The following is an 18,877-nucleotide window of genomic DNA, read 5'->3' as shown; positions in this document are numbered from 1 at the left end:
TGCTTGTAATGTTGATGAGGATGATTATATAGGTAGAAGTGAGCCAAATTCTGAACATGGTATGAATCACGGGCTACCTAGTGTGAATGCGAGTCTAATGAAGTGGGTGCCAGTGTACATGCAATGGAGGAAAATGCGCGTCGCAATAAGCATTTTTCAGATTATCTCGATTATGAATTTCAGAATATTGATGCCGAAATCAATGTCGAGGTGCATGAAATTGATGAGGATTACTTAAGTGAAGAGTTGTTGAGTGAAAGTGATCTAAGTGATAATGACCGGTCTCATATAACTACAAAAGATGCTCCCTTAACTATAAAAGTTGCACCTCTCATTTTTAAAAAGGATGACATGTGTAAAGAGTACAAGTTCAAACTTGGCATGAACCTTCATCTATTCAAGAAGAGAAGCCATATTGGAACACTTTGTATTGAATGGTAGACAAGTGAAATGTTGTAAGAATGATTCAATCAAGGTAAGGATGTGTTGTAAGTAAAAGGGATGTCCATTCTTTGTATATGTTAGTCAGGTTAAAGAAAAGAAAACTTACAAGATGATTACTCTGGTGCCTTAACATAAATGTGGAAGAGTATTTGAGAACAAAAATGCTGGATCAAAATGGATTGCCAAAGTTATCAAGAACAAATTTAGAACAAGTTCAAGGATGTCAATGCCCGAAATTGTTAATGACATTTAAATGAATTTTTGTATTTGTATTACTCGGTCACAGGCAGATCGGGCTAGAAAAATTGCACTTCAGGATGTAGAAAGCAATGCCATCAAACAATATTCTATAATGTGAAGGTTTAATGCTGAATTAAGTTATCAACATCCTGGAAATTCACCTAGACAAACCTTCATTTGATGTGCAACCAAGGTTTAGTTCATGTTATAATCCCTAGAAATGCTTTCATTTAAGAATAATTCTTAAAAAGTTTTCAATCAAGGAGGAAGATTTAAATTTGAGGTTAAATGTTAATTTTGATACATATTTAAAAAGTTCTAATTGATGATTTAAATTTGAGATTAAATGTTACTTTTGATACATATTTAAAAAGTTCTCATTGGAGGATAAATTTTTTATTTTTGAAATGAAAAAAACTTAAAGTACCAAAATGAAATCATTTAAAAATATAAAGAATCAAATAAAACTATTTAAAATAATATGGTTTCAATTAACATGTTACATCCCAATCATTTAAAAACTTATTTTATAAAATACACAAATTAAAACAATAATTTAAGTATAAATTTCAACCAAATTTAATGATTTATTTATTTTTTATTCATAAGAATTAAATACGGTACTAATGAGTTTATAACATGTACATGTTTTGTTCAACTAATTAAAATAGATCCGTTAATATCCAAAAATACATTTGAGGCAGGAGAAGGCAATATTCAATAAAATATTAATTTTATCACAAATAAAAAAAAATCAAATCTTTGAAAAACTTGGCTGGACGCCTGGAAGCCACAAATATTAATGGCAGTTCACTTGCAAGTTTCAATCTTAAAAAACCCAATGGCAGTTACGGTAAATATCAGGATGAAGTGAGGCCCTTTGAACAAAACACGAAATCTGAAAATCCAACACAAAGCTTTCCGACATCGCGCCTCTTCACTCTCGCAATTCATAGTTTCCCGCGCCAAATGTTTTTTAACACACCCAAACCCAATGTATCCCTCCAATCTCATTAACCCTAACCAAACAAGCCTCAACCCCTCATCCTCGTCCCCTCCGAAATCCTAATTCTCATCCTCGTCCTCGTCCTCGTCCCATCAAAAAACCTCAGCGAACTCGAAGAAGAAGAAGAACATGTTTTATTCTCAAACCTTTTTGGCGCGAAAGGGCCCACTCTCCACCGTGTGGATCGCCGCTCACCTCCAACACCGCCTCAAGAAATCGCACTACACCGCCACCGACATCCCCTCCACCGTCCGTAAGTAAAACTCCACGCCGTTTCAAACACTGTTTTTCTTCATTTTCCGAAAAGGCCAATGCTAGTTGTTAATTTGTTAGTTTTCGTGGTTTCAAATACCGTTTTTGTTTGTTCTCAATTACAAAATCTTGCTTCCTTGTGTCGTTTCACTACAGTGCGAATCATGGACCCCGGTGTCCCCATCGCGCTGCGAATGTCGGGGCACCTTCTCCTCGGCGTCGTGAGGATATACTCCAAGAAAGTGGAATACCTTCACCAGGACTGCAAGGATGCACTCACCGGTCTCCACAAGGCGTTCGCCACGCTTCAGTTCGCCCAGCCGGAGGAGGCCAGGCCGGCACCGTTTCAATCGGTGACTCTCCCCGGAACGTTCGACCTCGATGCGCAAAACATAGACGACCAAATAGAGTACATCAGGTATCTTTATTGGCTTGGTTGCACATCTTATCACCCAATTTTCATCATTTCACGAGTTTTATCACCTAAGTTTTTTTTCCCGTGAATTTTACCACTCGATTTTTCAATTTTCGTGCATTTTACCACCCAAGTTTGTTTTTTCCCGAATTTTACCATTCAAGTTTTCAATTTTTGAAAATTTATCACGATGGTGGTAACAAAACGATGTTTTGCACAAATTGGTGACTTTTTTTAGCGACACGTCAAGGTTGGTAAAATGCACAAAAAATGAAAACTTAGTTGGTAAAATTCGCAGAATAATGAATGTTGGGTGGTTAAATGTGCAATTAAGCCTTCTTTATTTTGATTTTGTAGTGTGTAATTTGTATTACAAGTGTGGATGGATGATTGTGGTGTGTTTCAGGGCTGAGGATCTTCACATGAGGAATCCAGAAGACATCACGCTGACAGGTTATATGATTGGATAATTTGTATTTGTGTTGGTTAGAATAATTACTTAAGTTAGTCCCTGGAGGTTTTAAGTTATGGTTAGTCCTAGAAAGATGGAAATTGCCGTTTCGGAATCTGAAAGATGAAAAAGTTGATCAATTTAGTCTATGGAAAATTTATAGATTTTTTTATGAAGACAATAATTTGTCTTTCGGGCTCTATTGTGATTAATGCCAAATCTTTTAGGGCCAAAATGATGCTTCACTGACTAAATATGCTTCTAGTCCTTGAGTTAGTTCCTGTATGTGTGTTTTGTTGATGAATGGAAGGCTACTGATGTGGGGACTCATTTGATCAAAGAAATGCACATTTGGGGGGACCTTGAGTGGTGTTGTTTCTATTTTTTCAGAGACTCTTATGATACACTGTATCTTTCAGGGACTAATTTAATTATGCACTTGTTGCATGCCTTTTGAAAAGTTTTTGTGAGCACATGAAAGTGTAGAATTTTTTAACACTTCTCAATGTGCAGATCTAATTCCTGTCACAATGGATGAGTATGTAGCTGTATCTTTTGATGAGGTGCAGCCTTATTCCTTGATATTAACTATGTGTAACTCCTGTCATTCTTTTGAATAGTGTTGTTCTGGATTTGTAAATTTGTTTCATTTACTGTACCGATTTTTGCACTTAGGATATAATAATGGATTCTTCGCGTACAGAAGTGCTGCCTGATTCTGGGGGGACTGTACCAATGGAGGAGTAAGCTTGCCTTGCATTTATTTTTTTCTTTCTTTTTTTGGGCTTATGAACCAATTGGATAACATGTGTTTGTTCACACAGCATTATTCCCCAATCTCCATTGAGCAATGCGGTGGGTGCTGAAGATCATGGTCCAAGTGTTCACAGTCCTTCACAGGCAATCCAACCCGAGCCATTTGAGCTTCTTCGTCGCACTGCCAACAATGACAATATTCAAGTATTTCAGCATTCTGGTGGATTGTGTCCCAGTGTTCACAGTCCTTCACAGGGAACCCAAGTTGAGGTTGGTCGGGATGCCAACAATGATGATAATGTAGAAAACCCTCAGGTATTTACAAATCGTGAGGATAATGATGTTGCTGAACCAAACGGAGGTCTTGACCAAACTACGAATGAAAAGGATCATGTTCCTGGAATGATGCGTGATTTGAATTTTAGGATGTCTGTGCCATCTCCTATGAATCCACTAACTCCACCTACCTCTCAAGGAGGTGCCTCAGATGCACAAGCTCATGATGGTTAATACATTTGCCTGTCTATGTCTCTTGCATAGTATATAGATCCTAGATACAAAACTTTACTTTTGTCTTCCTTACACTGTTTCAGAGATTAATGTTCCCGATTTTGTGGTCCGTGAAAGTCCACCCATACAGCAGCCACAACGGAGAGGAAGAAAAAGAAAACAATTCTTTGATGAACCCATAGTGTTAACAAATGGGTAGTAATTTAAGATTTTTGTTGAATGCTTTCTCCTCATGCAACTTATTGTTCTTACCTGTATAGTTATAAGTTCCTCTTGTTCTTTCTATGCTTGTTACTCATATGTAGATGTGACTTTTTAGATTCATGAGGAGTGCACTTAATAACACTCGTGATATACTGCGGAAAAGAAGGGATGTTCCTTCATCTAGTTTGGGTACCTGGAAATTGAACAATATTCGAAGAAAAGAACACATTTTTGACCAGCCCTTGTTAACTGGTAGGCTGATCTCTATATTTTATTTTGTAGATTTTTGTACCATGTAACTCTTTTCAACATGTGATTTGAAAACTTATGGCTGTGTTCAGGGATTGGCAAGGATCTTTTGGACATATCCAAAAGTGAATATGTACGTTCAAGATCTCATTTGGTCATCTTTGAGGAAGATCATGCAGATGTTAGGATGGGTGAAGAAACTCTTTCTCCAACTAACGAACCCCCTGAAGAATCATTAGCTGCTACTAATGAACCCCCTGAAGAGCCAATAGCTGCTACTAACCAACCCCCTGAAGAGCCAATAGCTGCTACTGACCATCCCCATGAAGAGCCAATAGCTGCTACTGACCAAACCTCTGAAGAGGCAATAACTGCTACTTCTCCTGTTACTGATATGCAAGTTGAACACAATCGAAATGTTGCTGTCACCCCCCCTGCCACCGCCCAAGCACCACATGAAGATGATTATACGAGCCCTAATAGAAGAGATTGCTTCAATATGCCTTCATCTCATAACATATCCATTGCTTCTTTGAATACAAATATTGCATCTGAGAGAATGCATACACTAGATTATGCAGTGTCACCTGGAGTTCATGGATTGGAGGCAATGCAAACACCAGATTCAGATACTCATGACTTGATGAGTTCTGATAAAACAGATGTAAGCTTTTAGGTTTTGTTATGAATGCTTTCATATAGTCTCTCGATTAATCACATCCCATTTCCTTTCAGTACAATGTGTCTATTCTGATTACTTTTTTGGTAGAAGGAATGTGAGGAGGATAAATGTAACTCTAACTTTTAACTCCCTTATGATAGATATTGTTGTATATGTATGCACCATGATGTTGAGTCTTTCTGATAGTCAAGTGCTTCAATAATCAGTTTTAAAGTTTTTAGGACTTAATGCTCATTTTAATTGAAATACTTCTGTGACAAGTTCTCTTCGGATCATATTCTTCAAACTAGTAGCAATAGCTTACAACCTTGTATATTCTACTCTGCACATGACTTATATGGTTTTGCTTTTGGCATTTCTATTTGCAATATATATAGGAATGAACTTACTCCAAAGAGTAACTCAAAGAGTTTTTCCTCATCTTCACACTTCATTTTCTTGAAATCTAATGGTTCTAACAACTAACAAATCTTTAACCGTTAAATTTCAAGAAAATGAATGGTGAGGATGGGGAGTAACTATTTTAGTTATTCGATCTCTCTCTCTCTCTCTCTCTCTCTCTCTATCTATATTTTTACCATCTGTGGTTTCCATTCTTGTTGGGGAATGGGGAGAAGAAAATTTGCTGCTAGTTATCCTACCTTTAATGCTCTTAAAATGGTTGCATTGTTGAATGCATCTGATAGCTTGTCAAACTTGTTTTTGTAGGAGTTTTGGTTTCTGAAATTGGACAGCACCACACCAGCCAGTAGGTTCTCTCTCAATGCCATCTTCAGTTTGATTTTCCTGTGAAATGTTTTACTTATTTATTGTGGCATTGCTTGTATTATATGATACTAGATGGCCAGTATCTATTTTTACATCAGATTTATTGTATATAACACAAGTAATTTTTGCAGGTTCACAAGGTACAAGTGGAAGTAACAAGACATTGTCTGAAAGGACCAAGTACTTATTCATTCCTCTACTAACAGAATGTGCATGCTTTTGTTCAAGTTGTTCATATTTTGTAAACTACATTTTTCTGAGGCAGATGATATTTTGCTAAATAGACAGCGATCAACACTCTGCAGTTATCCCTATTCCCTCATCCCTTGATTTTAACAACTATTATGGATCTTAATTGTTTCTTATCAACAATTGAAGTTAATGAAATTAGACTTAATAGTAATTCCCTAATAAAATTTGCTTTTAGGATACTCTGTTCAAGTACCATTTTGTGAAATGATCCTATCATTTTAATAGTTTTTTTTTACACATATAGCCTAGGAACATGCACATTATGAATTTGCCAGGTACTCTACTCCAAACTGTTACCTGACTTTCTTCCCTCTTCCTTGGGCCTGAAAAGATTATTCATTTAGAGTGGAATTAATTTCAGATAACAAACAAAACTAAGTTTGAAAACAGTGTGGTAATTATTTTTTGGTAAATGTATATAACTAGAGGAATGATGTGGTGATAGGTGAGGAAATCCTTAAATAAATCATAGCAATTGAAACCATTTTCTTTATGTTGTATGTTTTCCCAGAAGATAGAATGTGTTAATTCACACCATGCATAAGTTTTTTATGTCTTTTGTTTCTTCATAGTACTTTCTGCTTCTTCTTTGTAGTTCTATAGTGTCTGAACATTGCCAGTATTGTTATTCCAGGCATGCAGCTCAATATTTTGAAAGACTTTCTTCAATCTCCCCAATTTTGGAGGAACCTGCTGGAGATCTCAGCTTAAACAAGATCTTGAAAGGGAAAACTAAAAATATTGCCGCTCGTATGTTCTTTGAAGTATTGGTGGGTTGAGTTCTGAAACATTTTCATCTGTGTAAAAGACCCTCGATTATGTCCAAAGAATCTGAATATTTGTTGTTTGTGTGTATGTTTTTAATGTTACTTTAATTAACCTTTAATATAGTTGTATTAAGTTTTATTCCTCTCTATTGTATAAAAGTTGCTTTCTCACTATATAGAATTCCTATATTTATATAATTATATGTGTCTTCCTATTAATTTTGGATGATTATGTTTTTTGTGATCAACATAATTATAGCTTTAAACCCTGCCTACAGATTTGGTTCTGCTAATATTTGCTAGAAAAATGTGTAGTCATTTTGATTGTAAAAATAAGGCATGTTTTATGCCATACTTGAATTTAGGTCCTACAAATAATGCTTTATTCAAAAGCAAGCATCCTTGTGAACAGTTATAGTTCCCCTCCCCCAACTTTTCTTTTATTGTGACATGTAAATTTTATCTTTTGGGACTGATGTGGAAGTTGAATTACAGGTTTTGAAGACTAATGGACTTCTTGATGTACAACAAGAAGAACCTTATGGTGATGTCAGCTTGAAGTTGGTCCCTATGCTTTGAAATGGTCAAAGTTGATATTTTCATTGAGTTCCTTGTAATCGTTTGCAGGTCCTTATGTATATAGGTAAGAGTTCCGTACTCTTGAGAATTTTATAGAAACTAATTGAGTGGCAAACAATTATGGTTGTGGTTGTGATTAATTTTAACGATATCGTGATAAATATTTAAGACACCTATGACAAATTTTCTTTATTGATAGCATAAAAGTGAATTGGTTCTTTGGCAAAGCTATCTGAATACAAGTACCGCTGAAGCATGCATTCTTCATTGCAAGGTATCATGGTACAGGTGTAAACATTAGATCAGTCCATGTACTCATGAAAATTGTTTTAAAAGGGCATGCTTGGGTATGGCTCTAACTCTAACTGAGACTAAGTATGTCTTGGTATTAGTTAGATTCCCCCTTCCCCCAAAAAAGTGAGTTTTTTGGTTAAAGTTTAGGGATTTCCCCCTTGTTCTCAGCTTCCCATATTTGCTCGCTATATCATATCCATTTTCATCCTACTTGTTAGATATGTGATGTAAGTTTGTTAATTTCTTCCATTTTCACAATTTACATATATTTTATTCTATTAAGAAATTATTATGAAATTTATATTACTTACACACATATATAGGGTGTATCAAGTGATAACTCATTATTGTGAGAAATGAGAATATGATTTAATGGTTTGTATTTATAGTTCTTATTTTTCACAATAAAGAGTTTTTCATTTGATATTGTATCCATGCAACATAGCCACTATAAGATTCGTGTAAATATTAGGGGTGACTTATAAATTCCAATAAAATATTTGCTTAGAGGATACCCTTACTGAACAACCCAAAATATGTTTCTTTTATTCGTTTGAAATGTCTTTGTTTGCTGATCCACATGTTAAAAGGTAGTTCTCTCAATTTCTCTTTGATTTGCAGATGGATTTCTTCTCTAGAACGGAAATGCAGTTGGGGTGTGTTTAGCAGACACAAGGCAAATATGACCAGCTTGAAGAGATATTTTTGTCACTGTTTTGCATGTATATTTGCATCCTGTTTAATTTATATTAAACTGTAATGTAATGATTGACTATTTTTTATTTATTTAATCCATATATAGTTTGAAAAGAACATAATTTATGATTAAATTTGATTACTATGTTTTCAGGCATTTTACAAAAATGAGTTTTTTATTTTTTTATTTTTTATACTTAGAACTTAGAAGTACAATTTGTGTTAATTATGAATTTAAAGGTATGTAACAAAAATAATGGTACAATCAGGCATGGATACGTTAGACACTCTAGTAGGGTCGTACAAAATAAAAAATATGCAAAAATTTGGGAGATAAAGATGATGTTCCATTGCCTTGAAGGAATTCCATGCAACTCAAAACTGTGAATAGTTTTGGTATAATGTAACAGCCCTCCATGTTCAACATGGCACAAGCATCGTCAATAATCAATGGTGTTTGAATTTAATTTTTTTGCTGCCAATGACAACTTTCTCTGATGACTCTGGCAATGAAAGGAGTGACTGCACAGTAAAATGCAGCAGCTTACTTGATTTTTAAAAAGCCTTTAAATATGGTTTTAGCTCTCAACTAGGCAGTAGGAACTATGAAGGTACAATAAATTCTGAATCAAAATTTTCAATGGACTATTTTTCAGTCTGCAGAAACACCAAATAGGTAACTGGTGCAAAATTCACGCTTACTTAGGTTGTATACACACCATTGATTTTTAGACTTACCTTGTCACCATTGGTACTCATCATTTATTAATATTAATGCTTTAGCAGCAAATTTAAAAGTATGATAGGGATAAATTGCTGATAAGAGTACAGCAAACATTGTTTGAACTATATTTGAGATAACAACTATCCAAGACACTGCAATGGGAATCATTTTCTACTTGTCAGCAACAAGAGCTTCAATTTTGTTTTCAATGTGAGCTTCATGATCCTCCAAGCGAGCTTTGACTGTGTCATTCTCCCAACGGATCAAGGTTGGCACCCCAGTGAGCTTGAACCTAGGTTGCACCCTCCATGGATGTTGGGGGTTCCTCCATGTTGGTCTATCTCCAACATAAGCCCTCAAAAGTGAAATCTCATCAGATGAAGCCTCTAGCTTCTTGTAGATCACAGGTTCAGCTCTCACACAATCTAGGAAGGAAAAGGAAAATATTAAAAAAAGAGAGGAGAAAACTAGTTATATTGGTGGATTCTGGTAAACTAGTCTGTCTAATCATGCCTCTCAAACTATCACCAAATTCCAACAATTTGACAAAAAAGAAGTAATCAATATCAATCTTTTTTGATCCAGAATCAAACACAGGTACTAAGAAGTTTCAAACAACTCATGCACTTTGCTCAACTACTAATTCAGGTAGATCCTCTTATGATCAATGCCAATATAACCTTTTTTTGTTGTCTAATATAATACTTTATCTTTTTATACTTACTATAATACTTTTATTGGTAATTTATATTCACCACCACAGAATGAAATAAATAAATTAAAACATCCACATTCCACAGAACATCAATCAATGAGAAGCTCTTTTTCCCACAAGTTAACTAATACAGACTCTGGTTGGGTAAGTTTATCCATAAACACTTCTAGGAGAAGAAAAATATGAAGTCAAATTCTCCATGCACATGCTAATTATATGAGAGAGCAAAAACCAAATTCACAAACCCATAGCTATTAAATCAGAACAGTTACATGAAGATGAAAAAGGCTCAATTTCAAAACATGTTTTAAGTTCCATTTCATTTGTCAAGATAAAATCCGAGTCGTCTTTTTATTTATCTAATGATTCTCATTGGCTAACTGTGTGAACGCAGAGAGAGAGAGAGAGAGAGAGAGAGTTTCATGTGGGTAAGAGCAAAAAGAGGAAACAAAACAAGAACATAGTAAAGAGCAGTTTATGAAAAAGAGAAAGAAGAAAGAGACCAGGGCACCAGCTGAGAGAGGTAGAAGGATCTTTGTCAGCCAAGAAGAGGATGAGATTGGCCTTATTTTTTGGAGCCTCTGATCGGAACTTCTCAAACACTCCATCAAAGCTCGACACTGTGGCATCTAACACCTTCAACGTCATTTTTTCTTCTCTGCAAACAAAGAAATGAAAGAATGATACGTTTTCTGGAGTGTATATGACAGACCACGCCCCCTTACGTTATGTTTATTTATAATAAAATAACTATACGTTCATTACGTTGTGACCGTAAAACGGGTCAGTTTTACGTTTTGCTTTAATGTATAAGATTATTGCATAGTTAATATAATTGATTAATTAAATCATTTAATGGCCGATGCTTTTTTTTTTTTGGATAAGTTAATGGAGTTTAATTAATAAGTTGAATAATTTCCTTCCGCTAAATGGGTCTCATCTCCTTTTCATCCAATAAAACATGTTACATCAATTAAAAATCAGACATAAGATAATTTAATTTCATATTTCTAAGTAATTTTATTGGAAAGACAAGACTTTGAGACACAATTGGTTGGTGAAACATGTGATTTAATTTAATCCTTTTTGTAGTATTGGTTTTTATTTTTCCAATAACTTTTGTAATTTTACTTTTCAACATTAAATTATTATTTTCCAAATAGTTGTTTCATTTGTTATTATTATTAATAAAAGTTAAGGTGAATCTATCTCGTATATTTTTGTCTATAATAAGTTTTTTTTTTCATGATCAGTGTATAAGAGTTATATTTAAAAAGGGATTAAATATTTTGATAGTTAACAATAAAGATAAAGAGTGTACAAAAATATTTATTTATGAGATTTATAAAGAAGTTTTAATATTTAACACAAATTTGAATTTACTGTTGTTATATTATTTTTGTGAATTTCAAGATGTTATAAATTTCTTATCATCATTTCAATAATTTATGGCTTATATCAATAGAATAATATTTCTTTCATAGTTTAATGTTGTAAATTTCTCATCCCTTATATGCATAATTAAATTTTAATCACTTTTATTTACTAATATTTATTTAGAGAAAAATTATTATATATTATTAGTATAAAAGTTATACATAGTTATTTAATCATATTTTATCATTAAATTTGTTAATTTTTAAAATAATTATTATATTATATTAATTTAAAGGATGATGTGTGACTAAAGGACAATGTAAGATTATTTTATATCTTCTATATATAGACATTAAACTCTAATATTTAAATATTTTTTTTCATAAACATATGATTCAATTAAATAATTAAATTTAATATTAAAAAACTGTTATCTTGTGTATAACACGCTAACTTTACTCGTTATTTTTAAAATATTAATTGTCCTTTTCTGCATTAATGCTCAATAACTATCCTTTTGTTTTTTTGAGACAAAATATTAGTAGTGCTTATTTACTCTTAAAAGAAAAGATAATTTAATTCCGTATTTTTTTTTCTAGAATTCAACATTAATACTCATTAAATATTCAACTTTAGGAGACGAAATATTAATAATGATTTTTACAGGAGATATTAATAATGTTTACTCTTATAAAAAAGATAGTTTTGTTCGTTTTTTTTTCTTCTTCTAGAATTCAGAATTCTTTTAATCTTTTCTTAACATTCTAAAATGACACTAATTATTATAAAATAGATTAAGTAAAAAATGTGAATTTAATGATATGTTAAAATGACATAATTTTCTTGTATATTTTAGAAAACAATTTTAAATGGACAAAAATAATGTAAAATAAGTTGCTTATAATGCCCCATTTAATGATCTGTGAAAATGACGTAACTTTTCTCATATAATTTGCAAATATTTATTTATGTTCCAGAAGAAGAAAACAACAAACAAACACAACATGCGTAGACATCTTTATTTTTGTATCTCTATGGACTGGGTCTAGATGTATGCGGACATTCAGGTTGTCCAAATACATTCCTTAAGTTACGCATATCAATGTAAAAAAAAAAAAATCTAATTGTTCAACAATAAAAACTAATCAAATTTGTAAGACAAAAAAAAGTATAATTGTGCTTTCAAAATATTATTGCAAACCTTTTTTTGAACACTTTTTAAAACATGCAATGATAAAGTTTTGAAAAGGTTGAGCTATGCAATATTTTAGGCAGATTTCATGTAATACTTAAATTTTGAGTTTTATCATATTAAATTATTTTACTAGAAATACCTTAGATATTATTATTATTATTATTATTATTATAATAGATGTTTGAAGAATGTTGTATGGTTTTCTTATAATTAAACCCTTGAAAAATGTCTAAGTTTAGTGTTGGATTTTATGATGAAAACTTAGAAATATGTCATATTTTGAGTGTACTTGTTCGATTATTATATTGTTTATATTGCTAAAAAGTTTGTTGGAAAATATAGATATAGATATAGAAAGAGAGTTAATTAGTAGAAAGAATGATACCCTAACTATTAGTTTAAGCTTTTGGCCCACTAATAAGCACATGATCCATCAATTGATATTAGAGTTAATATAATGCGGAATAAAGGTTGAGAGAGAGATTGTTTGTCGGGTTATAACATCAATTATCCCATGGTAAAGGTCCAACGAGATCAATTAACAGTTAAATCTGGTAAAAACATTATAAAATTAATTTTCAAAACTTATCCAAATGCTGCTTAATTTCATTACATAATGATAATGATAGGATTTTTTAAACTAGAATGATAGGATTGTTTATTTTTTGAAAAGGATGATAGGTTAGTTAAAAACAATGCCTAACTAGTTTTGAAATTTGAATTAGAATAATACTTTAAGAAGGCAAATTTAACTAACTAACCCGAAAGCTGAGAATAAATCCTATAATAATGAATATATTCTTTTTCGTGTAACAGAATTTTTTTTTTCTAGATATAAAAATGGACATTTGTTAAATTATCGTGGCGGGAGGTTGATATAATAAGATTCAAAGAAACTTTTTATTAGATCCGACTAACTAGGAACTAACACTACTCAATTTATGGAAAGATGCGGAGATAAAAAAAAAAAACGTGATTCAGGTTTTGATCAAGAGTTTTTAGGTTCAGCGAAATCATTAAAAGACACCATTGTTCTCACAAGAGAGATAATTATTAATTATGGGGAAGTTATCAATCAAATTGCACGATAAGTGCAAGAACCGCAAGGAATCATCATCATGGCCATTAACAAATTGTTTTCACCACGGTGGTGGAAGAGATGATGCAATTGGAATTGCACAAGAATGTAACGTTGATTTTTCTAATCTCTTCATTGGGCGCAAGTTTTCTCAAGGTGCACATAGTCAAATTTACCATGGTGTATACAAAAAGGAACATGTTGCTGTCAAATTCGTCAAGGTACGAGATAATGATGTAAAGGGAATCCCAAAATCCCTTTTGGAGGCTCAATTTTTAAGAGAAGTCATACATCTACCTCGTCTCCACCATCAAAATGTTGTAAAGTTCATAGGCGCATACAAAGACACTGATTTTTATTACATTCTCACGGAGTATCAACAAAAGGGGTCTTTGAGGGTGTATTTGAACAAGGTAGAGTCCAAGCCAATTTCTCTGAAGAGGGTGATAGCTTTTGCTTTGGATATTGCTCGTGGAATGGAGTATATACATGCACAAGGGATCATTCATAGAGACCTTAAACCAGAGAATGTCCTTGTTGATGGGGAAATTCGCCTCAAAATTGCTGATTTTGGCATTGCTTGTGAGGCTTCGAAGTTTGATTCGTTGAGGGGTACCTACCGTTGGATGGCTCCGGAGATGATCAAAGGAAAACGCTATGGGAGAAAGGTTGATGTGTACAGTTTTGGTCTTATTTTGTGGGAGTTGTTGAGTGGAACAGTGCCATTTGAGGGCATGAATCCAATCCAGGTTGCTGTTGCTGTGGCAGATAGGAATTCAAGGCCAATTATTCCTTCACATTGCCCACATGTTTTGAGTGATTTGATAAAGCAGTGTTGGGAATTGAAAGCTGAGAAGAGGCCTGAGTTCTGGCAGATTGTTCGAGTTTTGGAGCAATTAGATCAAGGTTGCAGTTTCTTGTCCTCCAAGAAACTCAAGTAACACCACCTTTCATTACGAAAATGGTAATTCGAAATGTAGTTTTACATTATGAATTACCCTTTCGGTAATGAATTGGGGTTTGGTTTGAGTTTTCTCAGAGTGTAAGAAGAAATACCCTTAGATCAATCCTTTTGTTGACATTGAAAGAACCCAAAATGTGGTGCAAAGGTGTAGTAGTCAGGATCATTATCATCTTTAGAATGAGTTTCCTCTATTTATTCATAAACCTGGTCATGTTCATTAAGTAGTGGCCTGATTTTTGTAACTTGTAGCACAACCATTCCTTTGTTTATGGAAAGGAAGAGTTAGTTGTTTTAGATATTTATCATCATGTCAACTATTTCATTTTGTTTGACTTCTAGATTGTTCAATAGAAAATAAGACATGAATTGATTGGCTATGTACAAAAAGTTTATACATATTATATAGTACAAAAACAAAAGCTAACGGATGGTGTGAACACTAGATTTTGATCACTTTTATTAAGTTAATTTCAATTTTATTGCTTTCTCTATCTATTTTCTTTCATCTTTGTTTATCATTCACTATACTCTATTTTCAAATGTTTGCTTGCTTAAGCAAACGCTGAGTGGAATTAGAAAACTGATCATTTATTTCTTGTTCTCGTTTAACATTTTCTATTGCAAGCTTTGTAGTTGTTCATTTTGATATCCATTCATTTGATCAAATATTTGTTGATCCCATTCTTGCTCTCCATCCTATGGAACATTTCGTTTTATATGTTTTTTTCTTCTTCTGTAAGATGTTGTGTCACGTTGTATATGTCATGAATCATGATTGGATTATAATTTGAAAGATGTGGTTAATTCTAACCATGCTAGAAAAATGCTAGATTGCTAGTTATACAAGTTTTCCTTTTATCCCTTTTTATAGTTGTGTATGAACATATTGTTCCTTTTTGTAGCCTTCCCATGGTGAGAATTTGGTATTATAATTTATGACATTCTAAATTGTAGTTGGTTTTAATTTCGTATACAGCTGGCCTTGATGGTCTTTGAATTCTGATTCATTGTTTTCACCTTATGAGATCTTTTTCACTCATTCTGTCCGAGATGCTGAACCTTACAGGATATATATTCTTTTCTTTTAAGGTTCTGTTTATGATCATGTTTCTATTATAAACATAAGCGTTTCTTCACAAAAAATCTTGATAAAATACTAGGCCAATTGGAATTCAATGTAAACTATTCTGTCTGCAAGAAGGAATTCGGTGTGTTGTGGATTGTATATTGGATCTCTTGTAGTACTCCTGATAATTATAACTCCATTAGCTTCTTAGTGTTGTATGAAATTAATCTGTTGGAAATTTGGCACTCAAAGTTACTCTGATTTGGGTTTTCCATTTGATACGAATTGATAGCAGTTATGCTATGACACTTTATTCCGTCTTCTATTAGTTCAACTCATGAAAGACTAGGTCAGATAAATAGAAATGCAAAAAGTTAACTACTGTTGTGGGCAAATGCTGTTGAGGAGTTGTGAAGTTCTGTTTTGTTTCTTAGAATTTGGGCATGTAATTGATTCTTGGAGTGTATGTAGGGTTTGTCTAATGTTCTCTGAATTTCTTTTTAGTTTATGGTATCACTTGATTTTTTTATCCGTGAGAATCGAAGATATTATTAAGAGTTTACAATAATTTATGTATCTTGTTCAACCAATTGAATTATAGAGGTATCACTTAATTTGGTTCGTTTATTGTGCTTGCTATTATTTAATTATGAATTTATGATCATGATTGATAAAATAGTTGATAAGTTAGTTAAAAAGTCAAAAAATTATTTTTTAGATTACAAGTATTTTTTCCGACAATTCTATTAGAGTTGAGTAAAATTAACATGAATGATAAAATTCTTCCTTCAAATAATTAATGCAACTACGTCCTCATAATTGAGACATTTGATTAAGTTAAAATAATTTCACGTGAATTGATGAATGCGATTAATAATAGAAAAATATTTTTTAATTGAAACTATAAGTTGAAAGTTAAAGCCTATTAATAGTCCCATATTGTTATAGGATATATGTTTAATTTTAAGTCATAATTGCATCTTGAATTGGTAGCAAAACGTGACGTGAGATATCTTTCTAGAGAGGAATGATAGTTCTTTACATTTTCTAACCACTGGTTACTTTTTTTTTCATTTGTTGTCTAAAAGCAAAGAGTGGTAAAACGAGAAAACATCCTCCATAGTGAACTGGTACGTAGTGTAACCATAATAGAATTTGTCCACTAAAAAAAGGTTTTGGTGATAGACTCCAAAGAGAGGATGAGAGTTAACTAGACATTCTTAATTATGTGTCAACCACGTTGAAATTCAAAAGCTTAATTAAAACATAATTTCACTTAGTACTATGATTTCGACTGATTTTGTTTGTTGCTGATCTTGTTATTATATATTTTTTAGAGTGATTGGGAGCATAAATTGTTTGTTTAGTGTGAGAAGGGTTCGTACAATAAGAATTTTGTTCATGGATAGATATAATTTGAGAAATTAATTAGTATGGTTTGATGCTGTGATAAAGTTCAAGGTATAGAGATGAAAAAAAAGAAAAGAGGAACTGAATACTATTTTGAATAATGCTCAAATGAGCAAATCAAATTTTTACATGAATACATTGAATTTTATATAGTTAATGCTAGTAAGCCGTTATATAATTGGTTACAAGAGTAACTAAATTGTAACTAATTAAATTAACTAATGCTAATAACAATAGTAATCTTTATCTCTAGTGTGCTGTTTGTCGGTTATTGATGTATACAATCCTAGTGGTTTCCTGGAATTTACAGGATTAGTCTACTTCTAAGAACAGATTCTTGCGAAATTGGTGGTAATGTAATTCTAAAAGGCATTCCTTAAAATTCAAGCACTGACTATAAAGGAGTATGTATTGATGTATGAATTTGATGGATATCATTATTGTTTGTGTTCTGTCCATTTATGATGTTTGTAGTTTCTGGTTAGGTTAGGGGTCCTAATAACATTTATTGGCTTAAAGGACTTACTTTTATAACTCCGCAAAACTTATATCTTAGGTCTGTTAGAATATAGTTATAAATAGCTAGCCAATTCCACATTCCTTTGTACAAGCTAAATATCCATTCACAAGACATGAAGAACATGTTTCTGATGATCATTCTTTTCCTTTCCGCTCTTTTTTCATCCACTTCCTATGCTTCTAATGTCAATGATTTCTGCACAGCAGACCTAAAGGGTCGAGATAGCCCTACTGGCTATCACTGCTTGCCACCTGAAACAGCAACAGCAAGTGACTTCAAGCACAATCTGCAATCAGCTAGCATCTCAATCCCTTAGAAAGTGGTAATAATTAATTTCTTGCTGGATGTTTCTGTAAATATTGATTAGTTGTGATGAATTAAACTTAATATATTTTTTTATTCATAGATTAAGTTTTTTTTTATGTGTTCTAACACACCCTTTACATGTATCATAGGAATTGGAAGGTCGTTTTTTGGGGACAACCTCACAGTTTGAGTAAAGCAATGTATTAAATATCCTCCTGTGTGAAGATGTGTACTAGAATTGATTGACAATGGGATAGTCATTATCTGATGTAAACCAAATTGTAGCATATAATTTGTTGTACTCAAATGAGTTCAATCCACTATCAATAGTTTCAATAATTTAAATGAAGGCAATAATCCTGAATAGCCAGTTGCCATCAGGTATGAAAAGAATCACAGATCAAATACAGTTGGAATTTTTCCTTTGTTTTCTCAAAAACCTCTTCAGCAATGATGACCTCATTACCATCAGCTCTCTTAGTTTCCGATGTTGCTTTCTGATAGAATCCAGTACCTCGCAGTGCATCTGCAATGAAATCATGAAACCCAATAGCAATTGCTGCGTCAGCCTTCGCTCCATAAACCAACCACTGTTAGAAAAAGAATAATGTAATAAGTTAGCTCAAAACAGGATAAACATGGTATTAAAAAGACACATAGGAATAGCAAGGCATTCGAACCTTAATTTGAGAAAGGTGGATTGCACCAAAGCACATGGGGCAAGGTTCACAAGAAGCATAGATTTCACTATCTGCAAGTTCTATCTGCTTAAGCTTCTTGCAAGCCTGTAAAATGAAAACACTGCATGAATCATTTTTTGACACTGCATAAAGTTTATTACATCTATAAAAAAAATAAGGCATACAATGAGATTTAAGTTTTATTTGGAAGTTAAGATCCTATAAAGTCTCAGCTAGCCTTTATAAAACCTAGATAGAATGATACATTGATACTAGA

The 18,877-nt window shown here is 32.7% G+C and overlaps 3 protein-coding genes across 3 annotated transcripts; 2 read left to right on the top strand and 1 right to left on the bottom strand.

Moving 5' to 3' along the window:
* Nucleotides 1-1,590: 1,590 nt before the first annotated feature.
* LOC114422995 (sister chromatid cohesion 1 protein 3) lies at nucleotides 1,591-8,707 on the top strand. Its single transcript, XM_028389577.1, has 14 exons — nucleotides 1,591-1,943; nucleotides 2,099-2,360; nucleotides 2,764-2,810; nucleotides 3,322-3,371; nucleotides 3,484-3,551; nucleotides 3,633-4,069; nucleotides 4,158-4,269; nucleotides 4,394-4,530; nucleotides 4,620-5,191; nucleotides 5,918-5,957; nucleotides 6,109-6,157; nucleotides 6,864-6,999; nucleotides 7,492-7,639; nucleotides 8,491-8,707. Exons 1-13 carry the CDS (start codon nucleotides 1,820-1,822, stop codon nucleotides 7,573-7,575), a joined length of 2,118 nt encoding a protein of 705 aa, XP_028245378.1. The 5' UTR covers nucleotides 1,591-1,819; the 3' UTR covers nucleotides 7,576-7,639; nucleotides 8,491-8,707.
* A 482-nt stretch (nucleotides 8,708-9,189) lies between these two features.
* Nucleotides 9,190-10,721, bottom strand: LOC114423718 (thioredoxin-like protein Clot). Its single transcript, XM_028390577.1, has 2 exons — nucleotides 10,508-10,721; nucleotides 9,190-9,714 (listed from the first exon to the last, which is right to left on the bottom strand). The coding sequence occupies exons 1-2, from the start codon at nucleotides 10,650-10,652 to the stop codon at nucleotides 9,461-9,463; spliced, it is 399 nt and encodes a 132-aa protein (XP_028246378.1). The 5' UTR covers nucleotides 10,653-10,721; the 3' UTR covers nucleotides 9,190-9,460.
* Nucleotides 10,722-13,635: 2,914 nt separating this feature from the next.
* On the top strand, nucleotides 13,636-14,689 carry LOC114421104 (serine/threonine/tyrosine-protein kinase HT1-like). Its single transcript, XM_028386903.1, has one exon. It carries the CDS (start codon nucleotides 13,636-13,638, stop codon nucleotides 14,593-14,595), a length of 960 nt encoding a protein of 319 aa, XP_028242704.1. The 3' UTR covers nucleotides 14,596-14,689.
* The last annotated feature ends 4,188 nt before the right edge of the window (nucleotides 14,690-18,877 follow it).

The sequence above is a fragment of the Glycine soja genome, chromosome 8 (assembly GCF_004193775.1).
Source record: "Glycine soja cultivar W05 chromosome 8, ASM419377v2, whole genome shotgun sequence".
NCBI classification, from domain to species: domain Eukaryota; kingdom Viridiplantae; phylum Streptophyta; class Magnoliopsida; order Fabales; family Fabaceae; genus Glycine; species Glycine soja.
Note: the sequence above shows the minus strand (reverse complement) of the source record. Positions and strands in the feature narration are given on the sequence as shown.

Bases quoted from the DNA above. Each gene is read 5' to 3' on its own strand.
- LOC114422995 (XM_028389577.1), top strand. From the start codon at position 1,820: ATGTTTTATTCTCAAACCTTTTTGGCGCGAAAGGGCCCACTCTCCACC. The intron at 2,361-2,763 runs GTATCTTTATTG...GGTGTGTTTCAG, and splicing joins GACCAAATAGAGTACATCAG to GGCTGAGGATCTTCACATGA. The intron at 3,552-3,632 runs GTAAGCTTGCCT...TTGTTCACACAG, and splicing joins GGGACTGTACCAATGGAGGA to CATTATTCCCCAATCTCCAT.
- LOC114423718 (XM_028390577.1), bottom strand. From the start codon at position 10,652: ATGACGTTGAAGGTGTTAGATGCCACAGTGTCGAGCTTTGATGGAGTG. The intron at 9,715-10,507 runs GTCTCTTTCTTC...TTTCCTTCCTAG, and splicing joins CTCTCTCAGCTGGTGCCCTG to ATTGTGTGAGAGCTGAACCT.
- LOC114421104 (XM_028386903.1), top strand. From the start codon at position 13,636: ATGGGGAAGTTATCAATCAAATTGCACGATAAGTGCAAGAACCGCAAG.